The sequence below is a fragment of the Indicator indicator genome, chromosome 15 (assembly GCF_027791375.1).
Source record: "Indicator indicator isolate 239-I01 chromosome 15, UM_Iind_1.1, whole genome shotgun sequence".
Taxonomy (NCBI): Eukaryota; Metazoa; Chordata; class Aves; order Piciformes; family Indicatoridae; genus Indicator; species Indicator indicator.
Window position 1 is genome coordinate 20,919,625 of NC_072024.1, and position 23,607 is coordinate 20,943,231.

The 23,607-nt window shown below is 37.7% G+C and overlaps 1 protein-coding gene across 1 annotated transcript in view; it reads left to right on the forward strand.

The window, feature by feature from the left end:
• The first annotated feature begins 879 nt into the window (after positions 1 to 879).
• SLC6A11 (solute carrier family 6 member 11) overlaps positions 880 to 23,607 on the forward strand; it is a 95,466-nt gene continuing 72,738 nt past the window's right edge. The window contains exons 1-4 of the mRNA XM_054387166.1: positions 880 to 1,099; positions 4,427 to 4,561; positions 4,747 to 4,887; positions 6,236 to 6,326. Coding sequence (XP_054243141.1) covers positions 880 to 1,099; positions 4,427 to 4,561; positions 4,747 to 4,887; positions 6,236 to 6,326 — 587 coding nt within the window. The remainder of the gene's footprint in view (positions 1,100 to 4,426; positions 4,562 to 4,746; positions 4,888 to 6,235; positions 6,327 to 23,607) is intronic.

The following is a 23,607-nucleotide window of genomic DNA, read 5'->3' on the forward strand; positions in this document are numbered from 1 at the left end:
GAGGAGGAAGAGAAGGAGGGGATGGGGGGAGCTGGCGGGACAGCCTGAGGTGGGCGGAGGGGGGAGGCGGGTGTTATACCATCGCTCCAGGGAAGGCTCAGCATTTGCAAATTCCGGCTTCAGAGCGCGGGGAGCATCCATCCTATCCCATCTCATCCGTGCCGGCTGGCCGGGCAGCAGCCGCAGAGCAGGACGAGGCTCCCCGTTGCTCGCTATCCTACGGCTGCTCGTTCTATCTCCGCCTCCCCTGCCCGCCTCTGCCTCGGGGCGCCCTGCCCCGTGCCTTCCGTGCAGCACAGCGGAGAGTTGCAGCCCGCGGGGTCTGCTCCGAGCCGGGCACTCAGCTAGAGACCTGCCCCTCGCCAGCCACGCAGGCACAGGCAGAGCCCTGGGTGAGTACTCTGAGAGCTCCCCTACTCCTCCAGGCAGGCCAGAACCATTCTGGCCCCCTTCTCCACATCTCTGTTGTCAGTTGTGTGCCTGAAAGGTGTGGGAGATCTCTGTCCTCTGGTAGGTTAGGGAAGTTGGGATCCTTGTTTAGGGAGGGATTTTTGAAAGCCTTCACTAACTGTGCCTTAAAACGGTATGTTACTACTGAGTTGTCTGTCTCCACTTAGAAATCTTTTCCTTTCCTAGTACACAAGGTTTTGTCTTTTTTCTTCCCCTCCCCCCCTTCCTTCCTTTTCCTTGTTTCCTTCTTTACAACTTCTCTAGCCTTACACAGTTGCGTCCTTGACTTTAAAGTTTGCAAGTTTATGTAGGTAATAAAAAGATATGCTAAAGGACTTGCTTCAGTCATAGAAGGATATCGACAAGTGACTTAAAAAGTAAAATCATAGCTGTACGTTTTCCTTTTGTTCTTCCCTAGGCTGAACAGTCATGACAGCTGAAAAGACTATTCCTATAATTAACGGCAAGCCAGAAGATGCTTTGGACCCAGAAGCCTCAAGTACCAACCTCGTCCACAGCAATGATAAGAAAGTTCATGAAAGGGGTCACTGGAACAATAAGGTTGAATTTGTGCTTTCTGTGGCAGGGGAGATTATTGGGTTGGGAAATGTGTGGAGATTCCCATATCTTTGCTACAAGAATGGAGGAGGTAAGATGGTATCATATGCTGATTTACAGCTCACCATACACATGTGGGAAATAAGCAGATTAGAATGTTTTACAGTGATTTCTTGCACTAGGTACAGACAGGTATTCAGGAAGCATAAAACATCTGATAGTTAAGAATGAAATAGTTAAATTTTTGTTTCCTTTTCATCCCCAAATATTTCCTGGTTTACTTTCACAAGTTTCTTTTCTGTTAGTATGTTTACATGTTTTATTCTGTAAGATTTTTAACGCATTAGAAGCCAGTGTTCAGTTCTAGCAGTACGCTGGATGTTCTCTTCTGCAATTGAACACAGACCCAAGCATGCTTAAATAAGTTTGTCTGACGTCACAGTTTTTCACAAGAGTATAATCTGGAGTGGATGGATATTTGTTTTGATAATGCTACAAAGTTTACTTTTTCATTTGTCAGATGAAAATTTCTTTAAATCAATTATAACTTTTTAAAATCATTGTTTGCTAGATCACTACAGTAGGGTAGGGGAAGATGTAAAAGCTGCCTGTTACTCAAAGAAGAGAGCAAACCTTATGTAATTAAGAATAAGAATGTTAGCTGAGAGAGGGAAGAACAGAGTTAACTTCTACCAAAGTATAATATGATGTCTATTGGTTACAGTTCAGTGTAGACTATGTAAGATGTGACAGTTAAGAATAAGCACATCAGCTGTGACTTGTAAAGCAACAAGGAATCCGTGTTAGCGTAAGCATGTAGGCTGGGTTAAAAATCGTGTGTTCAGTGGCTGATGTGCAAAGATCTGATCTGTGACAGGTTTGTTTGCCATCAGTACTGTGCCAATTTTCTTTCCCTTGCCCCTCCAAAACTAGACACAGTTGTCTGAACTCAGGAATAGGTTTGGCCCATTTTGTCTGCTCTTAATATAAGGCTAATGTTACTGTGAAAGATGGGCATAGGGCTTGCTGTTCCTTTCTTTATACATCTGTACTTTGGCAAAACTAAGATGATGAGAATTCACCTATTTTCAGACTAGCAAGCACTGCTGTTATTCCATAAATATTTGTATGCACAACAGTTTCTTGTTGATTGTCAAGGTTTTCCCAGAGAAGTTTTGGCAGAGGAGAAGATAGCATATTTCTTTATATGATGAAGCTTTGGGTATTCATACAGTAGCCTCTATATGCCCAGTTGTGTCTGTACATTGGCTTGTCAAAATGTGATGCTATCATTTTTAAGGCTATACATCAGATAGAAAAAATTCTAACCATATTTGTGGGTGATTTGGTGAAAAAGTAATTACTGAAATATCATTCTTAAACACCACTCTCTTCTTTAAGAGCAGAATTAATGTATGGACTAATTGACCATGTTCTGGGCCAGGGGAAATTTGCCATTGACTTTGATTTTATTCAATGAGGGCTTGGTCTATGACCTGTGTTTTCGTAACTCTCTGGAATGCCCTACTGGAATTAGACCAAAGCTGGACTTGTTTGATGCATCAGATGTAAATACTGAAAACTACTCAGTGAGTGGTAGGTGAAGACAATGGTAAGATATATCAGATAGCTATGAAACAACTTGCTAGATACAGAATGGATCTAGAAGGAGTTAGTAGGGAACTTCTGAGGTCTGACCTGACTCTGGTGATTACTCTGAGTTGTAACAGGTAGAGTAGGCATAAGCTTCTGTTATTTTTGTTTGTTCTTACAGATATTTAGTGTGGGTTTCAGGAAAATCTATTTTTTTGTATATTTAGAATTAGATATTTCTTGGAATATGATCTGTTGCAAGCTGGGAAACCTGATGGCCTCTCATTTTCAGGATGTAAACCTGGTGTATTGGAATAGTAGAGTCAAAGCTAATAATATCAATTTCAATAAGTTGACACATTAAACTTACTACCACCACACATATGAGTGGGCCAAGCTGGATTTGATACTGCTCAAACCATGTGCACAATAAATTACATGGTGAAACCATGTCTGAGATGCAAGGATTCCATCCTTTGTGCAACCTGCATGTACTGCTTGAGATGCAGCTGAGCTATAGGCAAATTACCTGGTTGAGGGAAGAGACTACTCATGAAGGGATCTCTCTTGATGTGCTGCGTCTTCTGAAAGCACAGTGTGCTGATCTGAAATGGAATGAATAGTGGGATGCTTTCATCATTTACTGGGAACTGTAAATTATATTAATTAGTCTTGTGGCCTGGATACTACACACTATGTATGTGGTACTAACCTTTGTTTTCATAACTTAATTAGACAGTTAAAGCTCTGTGATTTTAGTACAGTTTCAGATAAGCACTTGTCTGCTTGGTTAAACCAGTAAAACCTTTGGTGAAAGTAAAAAAATGGCAAAATCAGTTATTTTATGCTTCCTTCTCAGTATTTCCTTCTTTCATTGTTTCAGTCAACCAACATAGTCACTTGCTTTCTATGTCATCCTTTGACTTTATCAGAAAGTCTGAGTACTTGGGAATAAGGAAAAAAATTCTTTTTGCCTTATTTGTTAATGGATTCTCTACATAGCCAAAAGATGACATTTGTTGGGGTGGGTGGGTGCGGGGGGTTAATCATTTAGGTTCAATTCTAAAGAGAATACCTAAAATCCACATTATCCACAAGTGACATTATGCCTAACATGCATATCTTCTCCCAGTTCTTTGCTTCAGCACGCTTCACAGCCATGTTCTTCAGGTGTTTTATCTAGTAACAGGATCAATCATTAAAACAACACAATACTTCAGTGTTAATCAATAAGAAAAGTTTGTTGTTGTATGCAATGCTTCAGCATTGAATTGTACTATTCATTATCCATACTGGAGTTTACTGTCAGCATCTGACAAAAACGTTGATGCTTTGTTATTTCCTAGAAATTCACATTAATATTTCTAACTGATAAGGCAAACCTGCTTTCCTGTTCTTGCGCATAGCCCTAAAGTTTATTTTGTCATTCCCTTTTCATGATTCTTATCATCAGACTTATCTTTATACAAAGGACTTTGTGGATGTACTTTCTATTATACTTCTTCATCCTCACTTTCCTGAGTAAAGCAAGGAAGAGAAGACAGTGTAGACTGACTAGTGATGATCAGAGCAGAACCGTGGTCTTTTCTGTGTTTGAGAGAAACATGACAAAATTCAGTCTGTAGTGAGGGCACTTTGTTCTTTCGTTTAGTCCATGACACTGGCTTACAGGTTTGGGGCCAGGAATAAATGCTTCCTGCACTTTCAGCACAACACCTGAGAGGTGGCTAGTAAGCAATCTTTCTCTTAAGAAAACCAATTTCTCATTATACTGTCAAGGAACTGTGTTCATTAAAACCAATACCTGCCCAATGTTTTCTTGCAGGTGCCTTCCTTATACCATATGTGGTGTTTTTTATTTGCTGTGGAATACCAGTATTTTTCTTGGAGACAGCCTTGGGACAGTTTACTAGTGAAGGAGGCATTACATGCTGGAGGAAAGTTTGCCCTCTATTTGAAGGTAACATCCAGTTCTGTGTTCTACTGCAAAAGAGCATGTTAAATTTGAAGTAAATAAATTGTTTCAGAATTGAAGTAAAGACATACTTGAAGTAGTAAGCATTTGTTTTTAAATTACCAGAAAAGTAAGCATTTTCTCTTGTCCCCTGGGTTGGTTTGTTTTTTGGTTTTTTTTTTTTCCTCTAGGCATTGGATACGCTACCCAAGTTATAGAAGCACATCTAAATGTGTATTACATCATCATTTTAGCATGGGCTATCTTCTACTTGTTTAACTGCTTTACTACAGAGCTTCCTTGGGCCACCTGTGGGCATGAATGGAATACAGGTATGACTACAGCAGACCTTCTTGCTATAAAATGCTTCCAAATAATTGATTCATGTATTAAAATGTCAGGAACAAAATTATTCTGGTAGAAAAGTCTGTGGAAATGGGCCAATCATGTCACCACCAATACTGAAGATTTAGTCATACCTCTTTTGGTTTCAGTCATTGTGTAAGCAATTTTTCCTGCAGAATGTAATGCCAGAGAGCAGAACACTTTGAGTTTTGTTAATTCTATAGGATATTCTGACTAAATCCTCAGACTCCCATTTGCAATCATGTCTATTATCCCTGAATACAGAAAGTGAATTCTACTGAAGAGCTGATGACAGGTTACAGTCTTGCTCTTTCACTCTGAAATAAGGAGAGGAAAATATTAAATGTAGAATTTTGGATTAAGTCTTTTAAATGGCAGATGTTGAGGGACAATGCTTACATGAAAGATGAGGTGTGTGTTCATAAGAGTTTGCAGTATAGGGCTCTGCATCTGTCCTCTCACTGATACTTTTGCCTGTAGTGCTCTACCTATTGCTTTTGAGGATCACAAACATCCATGGGGAGGAATAAATATCAATACCCTTATTTCCAGGTTCCTAAAGGTTTTGCATTTATGCCTTGTATTTGTTCAATTTCCAATCATGTACCAATTGTACTCTAATGGTTTTTATTAATTGGTTATCATTGTGTTTGCTGAGCACACCTAAAGCTGTGAAATCTTGCAGTTTAGATTGTCAGGGAATTGGTCATAGGCCCCATAAATGTGGAAGGCTTCTGTACAAATTTTGGCAACCCTGCAAAAGATCTTTGCAATGTTGATTACTATTCAAATAGTAAATGTCAACTTAGCAATGCTGAGGTGCTTTAATTTCCTTTCTCCATATGGGAGATAACAAGCCAGAGTGACTTTCACTTGCCATGTTAAGGCAAAGTGGAAACTTGTTGCTGGCAGTGTTTCATAAGCCACGTGTTGGCACTGCCCATCAAACCGGCAGCTGGAGTAGAAGTATGTTGTAACTCCCAATCAACTGCCTCAGTTTCCCAAAGCATCTTTCTTTGGTATCAGATGTTTTAGTAGCCCTTGCCATTGCAACTGTACCTTTGGAAAGTGTCAGAGGAGAAGGTAGCATGCTGCACGGGTGTTTTTCTGGGCCAACCTTATGGTCTGGTGATCAAAATAATTTTGCAGAAGTAGTAGCTCTGATGTTTTAGTGTACCCAGAAATCCTTTAACCACATTGAGGAATTGTGTTACAGTATGGTGGCTTTGCAATATGCATAAATTGGAAGATGCTCAATGAGAAATGTACTTACATATTGATACAGCAAACTTTTTTTTTTTTGTTCTTTTATAGAAAACTGTGTGGAATTTCAAAAACTTAATATGAGCAACTGCAGTCAAGTCTCTTTACAAAATGCCACTTCTCCAGTGATGGAATTCTGGGAGTAAGTGCACATAAATTTTGCTCTTGATCAGACCGTTCCTTCTCTTCTCATGTTCTGATCATTTACACATGATTGGGTCACTTGTAACCCTATGGCACTTAGTAATGTGAGTTCGGCTGGAAATTCTCTCATACAGCCAAAGAGAGTCAGGATGAGAGTTTTAACTCTTTTTTAGAGGATACAAGGAAAGGAATTCCATATCCTGAAAGAACATAGAACAAAGTGTGCCACTTACTTGGGAGCTTGGCTCCTGCTGCTGGAGGAAAGAGCGTCAATCCCATACTAATGAGGAGGCAGAAGTGAAAGAAAGAGCACAATTTAAAATATTTCTTGTTTATTTCCATGATCTTTCTTCTCTTGATTTTTGGGAATTGCATCATCACCTTATTTGAGCTAATGAATACTTCAGCTTCTGTATCTAATTATGTTTTAAAGGACTATGTAAGGCTAGTTATTCAGCTATAATAATGTGGGAGTTTAACTATCTTGTCTCCTTGAGGCTGATTTCTACTTAGAGACTTAGAAGAGAATTTTATCTTAACAAAACGCAAACTGCTTTTGTGATGACACATAGTTTTTACTTACTATAAGTATTTAATTAGCGCGTGTGTAGTCACATTTGTTTCTTGCAGGGCACAGTGTGTGTTAAGGAAGTCATAGAACTGGAATGTTACTTCTAAGACTATGTCATCTCACAATTCAAAATGTGCTACAAGGTTCTGCACTGCTAAAATTTGAGGGTGCATTCTAATCCCAGTTATTTTTATTATTAAGATAGAGTCTTATTCTGAGGCTGTTTGTCCAAAGCTGTGTTTTACATTCAGGGCAACAATAGCTATACTTTGAAAGGATCATATATTAAGACTATCCTTGAAGTGGGAGAATGTCTAAGTCTTGTTACATCATTGACCTTAGCCTTCATGAGTGGTAGTTGTTGCTTCAGTAAATAATACTGTTTTATTTTAAAATAATAAAAAAAAACCCAAACCAACAAACCACCACCACCAAAACAACACAGAAAACCCCACCCCAACAACAAAACCAAATTAAGTGTGAGTAAAGTATGGATTTTTTTTTTAAGTTGTCATTGTATTTTCTCTTAAAGTTTTCAATAGACATTAAACCAAAATATACCTACTCCATCCACCTCCTAGCTAATATTTCAGAATAATCAAGAGTTTCTTTTGTGGCATCTTTTATTGCTACAGCTTCATCTTTTTAACAGAAATATCCTTCAGTTCTTTGGGACAGCTGGAACTAAGGTTTTAAACAGAGTAGATGAGCAAAGCATTTTCTCCAGTACTAGTCTTACTTACCCACTATCTTTATTTTGCTGATGCCACAACACCCAAAACTCAGCAACTGGTGGTAATTTCGTTTATCCAGAGAAGCAGGCAATGTTCAGTTGAACTATATATGGAGGGCACTGACTAAATTTTATATTGTCATGCTTCTAGGGTTTGGTTTGTTTTTTTTTTTTTTATGGTTAGTACTCACCTTTGAATGTCCCAAATTCCCACGTCAATGTTATTTTGATGTATGTAAGAATATTTTAAACGTGTTTCCTTATAAAAATTCTCTATAAATAAAGCAAACAAGCTTTATTTAAACAAGTTAGAGAGGGTTTTAAAACCTTCCAGTTTTGGACATATTTGTCTACATGATGTTGGCTGAGTTAGGAGTGAATTATGAAACTAGAAGACATTCCTCTAACTTATTTTACAGTTATGTGTATACAAAGTAGAAAATGCACACACTTAAACACTTTAAAACACAAAAACCAAAAGAGAAAGTAAACCAAATAATTTGTTAGTTATTTGAAACTTCCTTCTTTGTTGTGTTGTGGCCAAACTTTTTATAATACTAGCAGTTTACTGGCCAAAATAGCTGAAGATATTACATTTATCGTCTTTCTCTATCCAAGCAATACTCAAATTGCATAGCTTTTTGCCTCTGGATAAGAAATGCACGCTCTTCCTGCTGAAGGAGGTAGTTGCCTTGTTAAAATTTAACTAGATATGATGTTGCACAGCCCCAGATGTTAAAATAGAAATGGCAAACTAATTTAGAAGTGGAAGAATGAGCTTTATTAAACATTAGGACAGATTTTGTATTAAAATAACTAACTAGAATGATTAAAAGATTATAATTAAGTTATATATCTTAAATATATAAGGCATAACTACACAGTAGAGGAATTTGTGTGTAGATGTGCAGTGCAGATCAGAGTAGTTAATATGAAGTAAATTAACTAGACTAGTTAATTTGTCCAGCAAGTCATCTTACAAACTGTAGATAAGTGTTACCAGAAAAGTTATTTGCCTTTGCCAAAGAGGTCTTGTTAACAATGGTATTGCTTTACTCCTTTAGAAATTCTGGTGTCAGGAACCATAAATTTATTGAAAGACTCTTTCTGAAACAAATAGTAAAAGGAAAGTTGTTGGGGTAGGCTGCACAGAGCAGATGCTAGTGGCTATTTTTGGGAACTCATGTGGACAGTGTGAGAACCTTCTCTGCTGCAATAACCAACCACAGGACTGAATTAATTTGCATAATGACCAGGTTTCTTGCAATTAATTAATTGTTGCCTGTGAAGGGAAAAGGGAGGCTCTAGGTTTCTTCTGAACAACCACAGCATTCAAAACCTTTATACTTTGCTCTCTGTAATGTGATGTCTGTGATTGAAATTCCTCTAAGTAATGGTGACATAATATCAGTTTATTGTGTAAGAGATTAGCTGAGGTAAAACATATTTGGGTTTTGTGAGGCTTTTGTGGTGTTTTTTTTTGTTTTTTTTTTTTTGGCCTGTTACCATCTACTCATGAGATAACCTACAAATTGGAGTGGTAGTTATTGTGAGTAATGATCCAATTTGCTTAATGTACGTGATCCTGTTTGTCTGTAGAGCTGAACACTGCATCTGTAAATTGTTAGGCGAAAGTTACATCTTTCCTTTGGTGTGAATATCACATCACCAATATTTGCCATATCTTCTTTTTATTTTTTAATCAAAACCAAACAAACAAACAAAGGAAATCCTGTAAACCCTCCCTCCAACCCCTGCCAAACCCCAAAACTAACACAAATGTCTATTTTAACTGTGTTAAAGCTGTGTTTCTGTTAAGCTCTCAGTCCAAGAGTTAGCAGTGCGGAGGGATATATACGTTGTTTTGCATTGTAAAACAGGCCAGACTTGTACTACATAAATGCCAGCAGAGGCTAGTAGCAGGGACAGAAGTAGGATTTGGCTTTGTGTGTGTGCACACAAGTATATGAACACACCAGGCCTCAAAAGGTGGCTTTACCCTGGGGTTTTTCTCCCCCATTTTACTAGTACTATTTAGGTCTTTCACATCATTTAGGCTCCGAGGTTCCACACTTGTTTATTTGTGACTGGAAGCAAATCCAAATCCTCAGCTGTCTTGAGGATTGCAAATAAAGATTTCAGCCCCTCTGCTGAAGTATTTGTAGCTTTTATTGCTTCTGTGGTCTTGGCTACTCCTAAAACTGTGGCTCAAGTCAAACAGCAACTCGTGTAAATGCAGTGATGACTGGAGGATTCTTTGCAGTACTATGAAGCTTTTCTGGCATGCATACTAATAGTTACCTTTCCTTGGGTCTGTACAGAGGGCATACTCTTTCCTTGCTACCTCAGAAGGTATAGAACCACTTTCTCTGATAATTCAACATTATCTACCAACTTTGATGGCAGGGTCACACAGAATAAAGGCCTACTTAGTATTTAAATGATTGATTGTGGGGAAAAAAAAAAGGATGAGATAAGTACTGTGGTAGGTCCTAGATGCTGTTTTCCTTTTGGTGCACTTAGAAGAATCTCACATACATGCGAGGACCTCAAAACTTTCAATATTTTTATGAGCCTGTAAGTGATAACTACTTATGTGTAGCTATACAGTGAAAATGGTTTGACCCTGATGGAGGAGTGGTAGGCAAAGTCTGTGAGTTTGGACCCTTTTACTTTGTTTTCCTGCTCAGAATGCCTATCCCTATTAGTATTTTAAAACATCATTTGAGTTAGCAGACTTGCCACTGACCACAGGTATCATTGTTGACAACCCTGGGAAAAATTAGGAAACTGAAGTATTTCTTACCTTATTTAAAAAGACCTTGCAAGCCATACCCTTGGAGATTCGTATTCTGTCTGTGTGTAGTTTTCTAAGGTAAGCACTTGAATCAAAGCTCATTTTTTATTCATCAGACTCTCTGATGCTGTGTTCCAAAGAAGGACAGCAAGTGTCTGAGCCTTCAGATTTCATTTTATACTGATGCTCAGTATTCAGAGACCTTCCAGTTAATAACACTTCATGGTGTTTCTCTCATCTTAATTATATAGTTTGATTAAGGGTTTTCTCAGAAATAATAAATTCAAGGTACAGTGTATGGAATTTTTTGTGTCCAACCTTTAAACAGTTAATGGTGGTAGCTGCGGTAATAATTGTGGTATATGAACTTACATAAAATACATGAAAATACATTAAATCAGTCCCAAGAAAGAGAGCAGTGGCCTTAGATGAGATTATATTTATAGCCTGGAAAACCAAATGGAGAGAAGATCCTCCTCCATTGCTCTTTATGATTTCCTAGGAAAGGAATGCGCCTGGAAGGTAGAGGGGGCATCAGCCATGTCTGTGTGCTCTTTTGGCTACTGCTCCAGTCTGTCACCATGGGCAGGAATTTGAGGTTTCTAGTGCCTGGGAAGGGAGCTGGGTGGACAGAGGACCCATGGTTTTGTGGTTGATTCCACCTCAATAGTTTTTTATTGGCGGTATTACAACAACTTAGTCCTCTGTTAAAGAAGGTCTAGTTGTTGGCCTGTCATTCTCTGGAGGGGGTGACACATCCTTAGCCTTTCCAAGTAAAGCCTAGTGAGAAAAAACATTTTTTTTGTCTAGGGAAAAGAAAAGGGGCTGTTCTCAGCAAAAAGGAAAAGGCACAAACCCTTTCCTTGAAAAGTCAAAAAGAGGTTTTCCTGTTTCATTCAGGCTGCAAATGACTGCAAGAGTCACATTGTGGTTAATCCCCACTACTCCATGAAAAGTCATTAGCAATTTGAGCCTGATCTTGCAGTGCTCAGTACCCAGAGACCTTCAGCACCTCTCAGAACTAGACCCTTTGTGTGTGTCTTGTAGAACATTCAGTTGTGCCAGACTTGCTTGGTTTCTGTTCAGTTCATAAGAGGCCGTGTGAAAACTGCTTTTTGTTTGGAGCCATGTGAGCTCTATATCTGGTTTTGCCTCAAAACCACTGACTTTGCCTGGTTTTAGCTGAAAGAAGTAAATGAGATAGATGTCAGAATGCCAAGCTGATTTCTTAATACTAAGAGATAAATGTTACCCTGAACTAGGCAGATGAACTTCCATGGGGATTTGCTTTATCTTGAACATTGTACATAATGTTTTCATTACAGACAGAAAACAATCTTAAAAGTTGCAAAATCAAGTATTAATGTATTAGGAAATACTAGAAGTAAGGTTGTGCAATTTTAAGTCCACATATTTTATGAATATGATCATATTTAGTTGAAGAACTGCCTAATATTTTTCCAATAAATCTGCTTTTTTCTTGCTAGAAAATGGATAGGGAGGAAATACGGTGCAGATACTTAATATTTTGTTCTCTTGCCATTTTCTTATGCTTTTTATTATCATTATTTTTAGTTTCCTGCTATGCTAACAAAGTTATTAATTAAATCAAGGATTCCTAGGGTGCTCATGGTGTCAACAGCTTTGCAATCATAGTTTTCTTGATTATTTGCATGTTCATCTATCTTCTCAAAACCTTGATAAGGTCAAATTATTCCCATTTTAAAGAAGAGAATCTGAGATGAAAAGAGACAGTAAAAGTGCTAAGTATGAAAGGACAGAGGTATATTTTCCATACTACTTAGCGTTAAGGTTGAACAAATTTTGTTTCAATTAAGAAAAAAAAGATGATGTACAAAAGTCCTAAGATAAAATAAAGTTACTTAATTGAAGACATTGTAACATTTGTTTGAAACAAGTAATTGCTTTTTCATTCCAAATAAAACACATTATTTATTGTGCACTTGCCTGAAAATCTAAGTGATATACATATATATATATATATATATATAAAACCCAAAAATGTTTACTTTTGTTATGTTTGGTCTAACGATTCAGTATTTGGAAGTTTCTCTTCATTGTATTTTTCTTGCAAGAAGCTGAAGACATATGTTCCACTTCACTTTGTTTGGTAAGGGGTGGAAATTTCATCATCTTCTCTTGAATCTGCTCTACTTCATGTGAAAGTTAAATAACCATGAAATACAGTCTGGGATGCTACCATCTTACTTCTCGGGTGGTTGCTTTGACCAGATGTTTACAGGATCATTCTCCTACCGTCTCAGTACTTACATTGATGGTTTAGATTGAAGGGATACTTGAGGACAAGAAGAATTGAGGGGGGCTTTAGGTCAGTAGTTAGGCCACCCAGTCTTTATGCCAATAGATGTTTAAATTTTTATACACAGTGCTGACAGGAGAGAAAGAAAGCTTTTTTCTGAATCCACCTCTGCAGAGTAGCAGGAAGATGATAGCTGGGGAGTTCTGACAGAAAACTTTATAGGCTTTAGGGCAGAGGAAGTTTATGAATATAGATTTCCATCATGTGGGGTGAGTTTTTGGCAGTTTGTTCCCTGTCCTGGGGAATCAGGACAGGGAACTAATCAGCTAATCAGACTGCTCTTCCTTTTGCTCATTGCTTCTCTCTCTCTCCCTGTCTGCTAGTGAGAGAAAGTTTAGCCTCCTTGTCCGGACAGTCTCAGATCTTCAAGTCTCCCTCAATTCCAGTCTCTTCCAGGTGTTTGTATTTTTTCGGATGTTCTACAAATTGTGTAAAGTTAGTCATTGTGCAGCATTAGACCGTATTAATAGAGGATTATTAGGAATATTTAATCTATATCCTGATGAAGTTTGTTGGCAGCAGGTGCTTTTCTTTTTTCTTCAATGATAAGGCTGCTAGATTATGGCAATAAATTCTTTTGCCCCCTATGCCTGTGCTTTGAGTACAGCTAAAAATTAACATTTTGGAAGCTAATTATTATAAAAACCTTTGTTTAAATAGTAGGAGTCTGAATAAGTGTATTTGTATCTGAAAACAGGATTTTATAACAGAAAGTTTGAAATAATAAAAATTAGGTGTTAGGAGACCCACCTTTGTTTTGGAAAAGTAGCTTTAAAATGTTACAACCCCCTCCTCAGTAGTTATAGGTACTTACAGTGTGTAAATAAACTTCTATTTGTTTGTGAAAGTACCACAAACAAACTTTGTCTTTTATTTTCCTAGTTTTTAGAATGATTGTTACTTCAGATGGTGGTCATAAATAATTTATCTCACTATCTACTATGTAGAATGTCTTTTGGGAATTTGTAGCATTAAGTTATTTCCTACAACAAAATATGGGAAACAATAAAATCCGGGAAAGTTTTGGCCTACAGTGTTGGCAAAAATAGAAATTACACTTTTGTAGCAAAGATCATATGTGAGGTATTTAAAACACCCCTTAATTACGTAATTATAAAGTTCTAGCAATTGAACTAAAAGTTGAAAGTCTACTAATAGTCGAAAAACACGCAGAAGGGCCTTGACAATGTGCTTAAAAACTATGACTTTTAAGAAGCTGCTGGCTCAGATATTGAGATTGCTGAAGAATGTGAACCTTTTTTTTTCTTTTTTTTTTTTTTTAATGAATCAGTTATATAAAGAGCATTTCCATTGTTGTTAACATAGGAGCGTGTGTCTAAAGATGTGTATATCTATATATGCACTTTTTTGATGTTGTAGGGAAAGAAACATTTGAGCAGAACACAGTTTGCTTTCAGGGAAATGATAACATAAAACCCCAACAAACTAATAAAAATGTGAAAGGTCCAAACCAGCAAAACCTCAGTTGTGCCACGAGAAGTTTGGCCAAATCTATCAGTTGCAAAACATGCCAAAATACACAGGCGTGTTCCTCCTGGTTTTGCCAGGGTACTAATCAGTTTCTCACAGATATTTTTTTGTTACTTATGTAAGAGAAGACCTCTACTGACAGGGCTCCTGAAAGTTACGTGCAAATTCAAAAGTGAGCTTTCCACTCTTCTTTAAAAAGGAATTATTATGTGCTCAAATACGCTTGTATTTGAGCAAACTTTTAAATCATCTGGAAAACTAAAAGCAAGATACTATTGATGGCAATTGCTGCCTAAAACCAATTAGTCCACCTCAGTAACTCCTCTAAATAAGAGAGGGGTCTTGCACAGGACAAGTTGAAAAGTTGCACTCACATTCTACAAGGTTGCCCATCCCAACTAATATTTTCGCCAGCAGTTTACCACGGGAATTGGATTTGCAAGACTAGATGTGCAGATAAGTAGTATGTAACTCTTCCAAGACATATTTTTCAATACCTTTGGAATCCTTTAAATATGCATGTAGCTTTGCAAATAATAGTGTCATTTTCAGCTGTCCACATATGTGTCCATTTGATTTGCTTGCTGCCTTGAAACTGGGAATTTTAAGGACCATGCCACAACGGATTTTAGAGATGCACAAGTAACTCTGAAAACAATACTAAAGAGCAGTCACATCCATCTATTTCTTGGCTATCCTGAGCTACTGCAATTAAGCAAGCATGCATCTATTCCTGACTCTTGAAAAAGTAGCAACTCAAGAAAAAAAAAAAGAAAAAAGTAAAAAGAAAAATAAATGTAGTTTAGACACTTATTTCTCAAGTTTTTAGACACTTATGTTTCTCAAGTATGGTTTTGTAGATTCAGGACATTAGCAGAAAGGGCGCTAGCTTTAGTTTATTTAGGCAAATTGAATGCTCAAAGGAGATGTGTTTTTTTGCAAAAAATAATAGTGAACACAGACTGGAAAAAAATTATTTTATCATCATTCCTCCCCCCCTGGTTTTCCTCTACCTTCTCATATGGCAGCAAGGAAATTGATTTGCCATGTCAGGAGGACTTCTGAAGAAAGCTACAGAAATCGTGTAAGAGTTACAGAATATCAATCATTGCGGGCCTTTAAACAAAGATATACGCACGTTTGTCCTCTGTGTGGAAGGGAAAATGACTGATGGCTTCCCAAAGTCCCTTCAGCAGCTATTTTTAAATTACTTCAACTCTGCTTACTATTTGTTTTCATTTACAAATGAAAAAGGCAGCCAGTAGACTATCTGAATTTATTTAATTAGGAATCTACACTGTAAGTTGCAAGTGCTGCAGTAGAGTGGTTATTTTATGAAGATTCAGTAGCTGTAAATGTGAACAAAGGACCTCAGAACTCCCAAAATAGCTCCTGTACATTTGCAGTTTTCTTTTTTTTTTTCTTTGACCCATCAGTGATTCTTCATTGCTTTGTGTCCCTGCTCTTGTGTAGTTTTACTTGTTAGGTTTTTTCATAACCAGGAGTCAGTACAGTGCCAGTGAGTGTGAGAAATGTGTTGACAGTAATTCTTTTTAAGATTGGTTTTGGGTTCTTTTTGGTTCTGTTTTGTTTGTTTGTAGTTTTTGGTTGGTTGGGTGGGGGTTTGTTTGGTTTTGTTTTGGGTTGGGGTTTGTTGTTTTTTTTTTGCCAGTCAGGAAGTGGTTTTATATTGGCCTATTGTGTGGAAGAGCTGGAGCTTGCCATCATTCGTTACATGAGTTTGTAGCCAAAAGCTCATAATGAAGGATTATTTTACAAAATCATGGAATAATTCTCAATATTTTGTGGTGTGTAGTTCTCATTTTATGAACATTTAATGATGAGTGAGCAACAGAGTACAAGTTTACAGACAGCCTAAAAGGTTCAACATGACTTTTGAGAGCCATCAGATTGACTTACATTTCTTCTAGGTGCTTTCAGTTCACAGCTGCTGCTGTGTTGAACTAATTCGTCACTCAGAAGGTGAATAAAAGGGGAAGTTTTGTCACTGCATGACTTCTTCAGAGGAATAGGGAAAAAATGCAAAAGGATTAAGGAGTCATTAGAGATATTGAGGGAATACCAAGAAACTGTAGAGCAGAGGTGAGTGGAACAGTACAAAAAGTTGTTTGACAAGTTTAATTCTTAGTCTTGGTTAAGAATAAGTTGCCTGAAAGAGGGTGAGGAAAAATAGGTCAGGAATGGCTAGAGGAGAAGTGGGATGTTCTGTTTTTATCCATCACTGTCTCTCACTATAGATATATGTATATGTGTGCTTGTGTATAAAAATGAGAAAAAGCGTTATCTACATATATATATCTACCCAGGAGCTACTAAGTAGTGTCACAGCACATACAAATAACCTAAGCAATGATTTTAATGAGGCACAAGGGACAGATACAATAAATGTGTGTCATTTGCAAGCAGTGCTAGGAATTTTAGAGAACAGTCTGAGGAAATTTTCATCTTTTGGTTTGAAAAGATGTGTGAAAACGCATAATGAATGAAGCAATATTCAACCTGATCAGGACTTTAAGAAGAAAGAAATGGACTGAATAGCAGAAAATGTATCTTGGCTACGACTAATTTATTCTGATATGTGTAGGTTACAGGAAATATTTGTAAGAGGTAAAAACTTTAGAGCTGTGCATAATGCTCTGGCTGAGGGATTCTCAGTAATGTGACCACTGGGAATTGTCTCTCTTACTGCTTAAAAAAAGAAGACAAGTATAGAATAAAGTGGATTTCGAGGAGAGAATTCTTACTGTTTGAGAGAATTTTATTACTGATCCGTTATTCTAGTACAAGCAGAAATATGTCTTTCTAGTCATTGAGCACTGATGGCTCCAGCAGTAACTGGAAAGGGCTGTTTGTAGCCCTTTGTGTTGGTGTGAGCTGAAATTCCCCCCCCCACCAACAATAACCAGGCTAGCTCAGTCTGGAAGCAAATGAAAAGCTGTATTTACAAGCAGAGTCTAAAATCTACAATGAAATGCAATGAATATGTACAAATATACAAAATTCACAACATTCACAAATATATACAATCAACAGAAAAAGCACAATCGATCTCCCTTTGCTTCCCCCCAAGGGGACCCTCCCAAAGGGGCCTCTCTCTCCCAGGAGCTTCCCCCCAGACCCCCCTGGACAGAGAAGCAGAGTTAGTTAAGCAGAAAGTTGTTAACTTAGCTGCCAAGGTCAGTACGTGTTATCTTCAGCCAGAAGAGAAGGAGAAACAGCAGCCAGACAGCCCAGCAACTGCCCCCACTGCCGAACGCAGAATGTGCAGAATGCCTACTTTGTTTTGGGTAATAGTTCTTAAACATTTCTATCTATCCAATGGAAGTGTTTAGAACAATCGTTATTTTGCTTTCTTACACCCAATAGTGACTTATTTACACTCTTTCACTTTCTCTGTTCTGAACTTTGCAAGGAAAAATTAAAAAGACAGTTTCAAACCATCACACCCTTTTAGAAGCCTATGGATATATTATAGTTCTTATTTCAGACTTCACAGGAAACTATAAAAATGAGCTATGTGCAGGACACAGATTCTAGATCTTTTCTCAGTTCTGGATATGTTACAGGATTGGAGTAGATGAGCTTTAAAGGTTCCTTCCAACCCCATGCCTTCTATGATTGATTCTCTGTTGCTGCGATGGAGAGACGGGACAAGGCCTGATGCAAGCCAAGTGTCGATTTATTGTACAAAGCTTTTCTTTATATAGGTTAACATAACATCAGAAGGCAGCTTGTAATTGGTCATTGGTATGTCCATACTACAGTTGTAAATTCATGATTGGCTACAGAGAGAAAGTATCACACAAACGCATATATTTTTCAGAAGGCTTAAGCAAACATCAAGCAAGAGAGAAAGGGATTCCATAATTCTGTCCTAAGTTTTGCTTTGTTCTTGTTATCAGGTCCCTGCATAACTCCCTTAGGTCACAGTGGTCTCTAGGGAGCCGACCTGTCTGTGTTTTCCTTCTAGCTGCGCTCTGTTCCCAGGGTTTGCCACCCATCAGGGTCAAAGCATCTCCTTCCATCAGTAAGACAGTGTCTGGGGTTCTGGTCCCTAAATCAACCCCTTCACTCTGTAACTTTCAGAAAAGTGGAAGTGTCAGCTTACCTTGGCTTCTAGTGAGTTCAGCACCTGTACTTTTGCTGTTCATTTCAAAGAACGTACACTTTGAGTGACTAAATCTGCTACAAATTCACTAGAAGATTATTTTTATTCAACTTTATAGCTGTATCCATGTTTGTTCTGTAGATGTTTCAGTGATTATCATACTGCAGCACTGGGGAAAAAAACAATGCACCTGACAGAACCAGCTTAAATGTTTAATTTCCTAAATGTTAAAATCTAGAGAGGAAGAAAGATTGTCTGAAAAGAATCCTTCTTTCTAAGACATTCTCTTTCTGAAAGATATATGCCTACTGTATGGTATTAACATTATCAATGTCATTCTTGCCCTCATCATGTAAAAACAGCTATGCAGTTTAGTAAATCAAAAGAGGGTTCATTCAGTGCATCTTCTGCTTGTCTCCTTCACTCCTCCTGAGGTTTGAGATTGCATAATATGGGTGCAAGTAACACTAGAACCTTATTAATATGTAGCTTGAATTATATGTGTTGCTAGATTCTGACATTCATTTAGGCAACATAGTGTACAGTATGTGTAGTACAGGAGTAGTGCGTCGTATATATAATACACTGGGGCTTACCATTACAAAGGTTATTCCTGTTAAAATAGATGTTTCCATCCTGTGAAAGGGAGAGATCTCCCACACAATTTTGATACGGTTCTATACCATGTAGGTTCTCTTCTAAGAAGAATTTTTCTTCATTCACTCAGTGAAGCTCAGGTAGTCTCCTTTATTTGGCAGCTACCTTTTTAATATAAAGTCCTGTAAAGTATAGAACAGGATGTTTGATTTGTGTTTTATAACTGAAAATTGTTTCACAGATTTGATATTGTTAATACACAGACTGTTGCTAAGCTTGTTACCCAAGACAATATTGCAGCATTCTGTACATTTTCTTGTGCCAAGCGGTAATGAACCAAGCCAGTGAAGAGAAACTTTGGAAACTCTCGCTAAAATAGTGGGAGTAATAAATGCAGTAATAAATCCACTAGGGAAGTGACTAGGAGAGTCTTTAGGTTCATTTGACTGGAGGATATCTTTTCTTTTAACCTTGTTCTATATAAGTATGTATAATATACATATATGTACTTAGTAAAAAGTCCCGAGGACTTTGTGAAGTAATCTCCTAGCCTTTTGGTTTCTGACAGTTTTTACATCCTTTACCATTCAGCATAGAATGTGTAAATTTATCAGATGAGAACCCTTATCAAAAGTTATCATATGAGTATGTAAGGTGGTGGATAATACTATCTCAAATCTTTACTGTCTTGGACACTTCAATACTTCTTTTTTTTTTTTTCCCTCTCTTTTTTTCTCTTTACACTGTGGAAGAAAGCCATGTAATTGTGTCACCTTCTCTAAGCTGTTATTCCTTACTTTAGGAGACGTTGTGTGTCTAGTCCTTACATTGGAGACTACTGTCTCAGACAACAGAGCCTGCTCTGAAATATTACTGCATGTATGTTTACGTATTATTATTAAATAAACGTTTTTTCAAATGTTTTCCTTCCTCCTAAGCTGCTACCTTTCTATGCAGTCTGGATGCATGGATCAGTCTCTCTTCCAAATTAGGTTATGATTACCCTAGATTAGACAACCACAGGAAATTGTCACAACTCCCTGGCAGCTATTCCAGTACAGGAAAACTTCTGTACTGTTCAGCAGAGCTTAGTGTTTGAATAGAAGCAAAGGAGCTTCCTGGGAGATCATTTAAAGATTCTTGTAATCGTAAGAGTTGAGGAAGCACTGACTTGAGGAAGAACTTGCAGCTGTTCTGTCTAGGAAGGGTGCAGGGTCAAGTGAGCATTCAGTTTTTTAAGATGCTCCATCAGAATAGCAAAGCTTCAGTGCTTCAGACGACAGAACAAATGCTACTGGTGGTGAAACAACACAAAATAGCTGTTTCTAAGCCATTTGTGTAGCTGCGCAGTTGGCCATGCTCTCATCAGTAAGTAACGCGTCAGATGCATTAGCTAAGCAGCTGCTTCTGATCTCTGTGACAAAAAGAATGTCACTTTTAACTTTTTGTGTGTCCCTGCCAAACATCTCAGCTTTTCAGTATGTCTGGAAGTACTGTAATCATTATGGCCTTACAAAGGAGGCTGATTTCATGACTACTGACTATTTGAATAAGCTCTGTGATTGTTTGCATGCAGATGTTTACCAGAACCTTGGATGCTGATAGCACTCTGGCCTAGCAGTTCAAGCACCCATAGGGGATTCTGGTACATGGAATCCAAATCCTGCCACTTTCAGAAGTCACTTAATATCTACTCTGATTTCTGCATGTCAGAAATTGTATATCTGCATGGATTTGAAATACTTGAACCAATAAATTTTCACAGAAATTAAGAAATGTTAGTTGCATAAAGTGTGATGATGAGAGGAAGGATGAGTTGAGAAAACATCTCTTTGGTTAGAAACTTAAACCTAGTTTAACACAGGAACCTTTGTCTGTGGTCAGGCCTCCATGTCTGAAAGCTATTGATAGTTTTCTACTAAACTATTGAGAAATCTGTTCAGCACTAGCACTCAAATCTATTGTGCTTTTTGTACAAGGAGCTCAGTAACAAGGGTCACAAGGTAAATATGAACTGTCTGAAAAATCTGCAGGGCTGAAAGGAACACAACCAAAGCACATAAGAAAGCCCATTGCAGAATAGCACTGCTGCTTAGATGCTTCGTTTTGTTTTCTTTTCATACCTCACAGAATCCTCTGAAGACAGAGTCTGGCCCAGAGTAAAAAGAAACATTGCCACCCATGTTCCTGGCTGAGCAGATACAGATGGAGAAGAGGCTGCCTCCTCTGTTTGGGTGTTGTTAAAGAAAAATACCTTGGAAACTGCTCCAAATCAGAGAGGGAACACGAAGGGACCTTCTCAAATAGACTGAATCTGGTTTTCAGCCATAAGTACCCCAGTACATTCCTTTAAACAATGTATTGGCAGGAGCTCATTCCCTTTCTATTCCAGAGCCTGGGACAGTTCTGTACATTTGAGCACTTTAATCAAGATGCTCTTTCCAAAGCAAAATGTAGTGTTCTCTCATCTGAAAATGTAGTGTCACAAGCTTTCCAAATATTAGCTTTTAAATTTGGATGGAAATGTTGCTTTTCAGTTATGACTAGTTAGAAGTAGCTGTTACTTCACAACATTCCCCTCTACAGCAATTCCAGCAGTGGAGGGGCCCTTCTTCCTATCAGCTGTACTGAACTGTTAAACTGAAAGGTGTTTTAGTACATTCTCAAACAAATTAAAGGCCTTATCAGCAAGTGTAGAATACATTTTGAAGTAATTTCCTCATGGGATTTTATCTTTCTGAATTTTCCTGGGGCATATACTTGCAATGATATTAATTGAAAGAACAGAGGTAACCATTAGCAACAGGATGTTCCTGGAATGTAGGCAGCAAAAGGTTGTATGCTGTCTAGTTTCTTGTCAAGTACATTATCTGTGTGTAGCTAAAGTATGCTGAAATTTTTCTGTGGCTCTGTTATCTCTTCCCAATTGTGTCGGTGTTTATTTGTTTTTCCCCACATTTATGTTTTGGTTCAAGGTAAGCTGGAGGCTTAAGATAAGTTTACAACATTTGGTACTATAAACTGTAACCAGAATAAATCTACCCCATAGTAATAATGTCATGATGTTGCTCAGTCTAGTTGCAAATACCCTTGTGACTGAAAATCAGCCTTTCTGACAACTAACAGGAAACACAAAGTATGCCAACCACCAGATGTACGTCCTACCAATCCACTTAAATTTATATTTTATTCATTAGATTCTTCTAACTTTCATCATTTCTGTGTTATGTATAGGGGGAAAACCAGTGAAATCTTTCTTCAGGATCATTGAGTCAAGCTATATGTGTGTGACTAGAGGTAGTCTTTGGGTAGGAGATGCATTACAAATCCATTCTGGCTTAAATTCAATATTCTATCTACAAAATATCCTGTGTAGGATTATTAGTTTGCTACTACTGAACTAAAACCCATATTCTGGTGGGAGTTAACCTTTGCATTCCTAATTAACCCCAATACTAATGGAGTTTATTTCTCTCGGTACTCTGTTCAAGATGCTCAAATGCCATCAGTCCGCTGGCTTCTTTCCCAGACTATGGGTTGGTTCAAGAAACTGAACTGCTGTGTATTTTCAAACAACAAAACAAAACCCCTCCAAGCAACTACAACAACAAAACCACAAACCCAATACCTAAAATAAATCTTTTCAAGCCCTCATCAATTTCTATTTTCAATGAGATCAAAAAATTATTTGTATCTTCAGGTCTTTGTGCAAGACAATTTTTTTTTTTTTGATAGTGAAGTTTCACGTAGTCTGAAGTGTTGGCAGCAAATTCAATGTACTCAAAGATACTCTGCTTAAAACTGCTCGTACTAACCAGAGATCTTACCTTCTGTAGTAATTCACATGGTTAATGCAGCTGCCTCCAGTTTGCTGCAGCTACAGCTGTAGTGTTGTTCTTGGACTTTTTACTATGAAGATTATTGTTCGTTTTTAAAAAAAATTCTCTAAATGCATGACAGTTTCTGGAAACTTTCATTTATTAAGTGAATATCAGATAACCTTCCTGAGCCCAGTATCTTTTCCCCTAAGTGGCCTGCAAGGTAGAGTTTGCAGTATTTTTTTGAAGTTGGCAGTAGTGAATTCTAGTGATAAAGTTTCAAGATGTTCCAACGAAATATCTATAAAGATATTTTTCCTCATTTAATTTTGGGAAACTTTACTTAAAGATTCTCAGCTTTAATAAATCTTGGCATCTACAAGAAGTTATTTCTCCATGCAAGTATAGATCAAACCCATCTGATGTGCAAATTAACTCTCCTGATCCCATCTGGGTTTTTGTTTGTTTGTTTGTTTTTGCTGTTAGGGACAGACATGTTGTTTGGGAAGGCATACAGATTCAAGAAGCAAAATCTAGGAGGGCATGATGGGGTTTTTTATAGGATGTCTGGCATGTAGTGACGCCTGTGCTAAATCATATGGCTGCTGGCAATCTAATCCCTCCTGGAATATGTAGATTTGACAACTGAAAAGTTTTATCACAAAGAAATGTCTTGAACTTATGTCTTATCTTAGGCTTCTGATTCTTGATAATACAGTTACATAAAATAGCTTTGTCAGTTATTTCAGTGCTTGCCTGAGACTGTTTGACTTATGTAGTTATCTAGCTAGGGTGCCTTGTG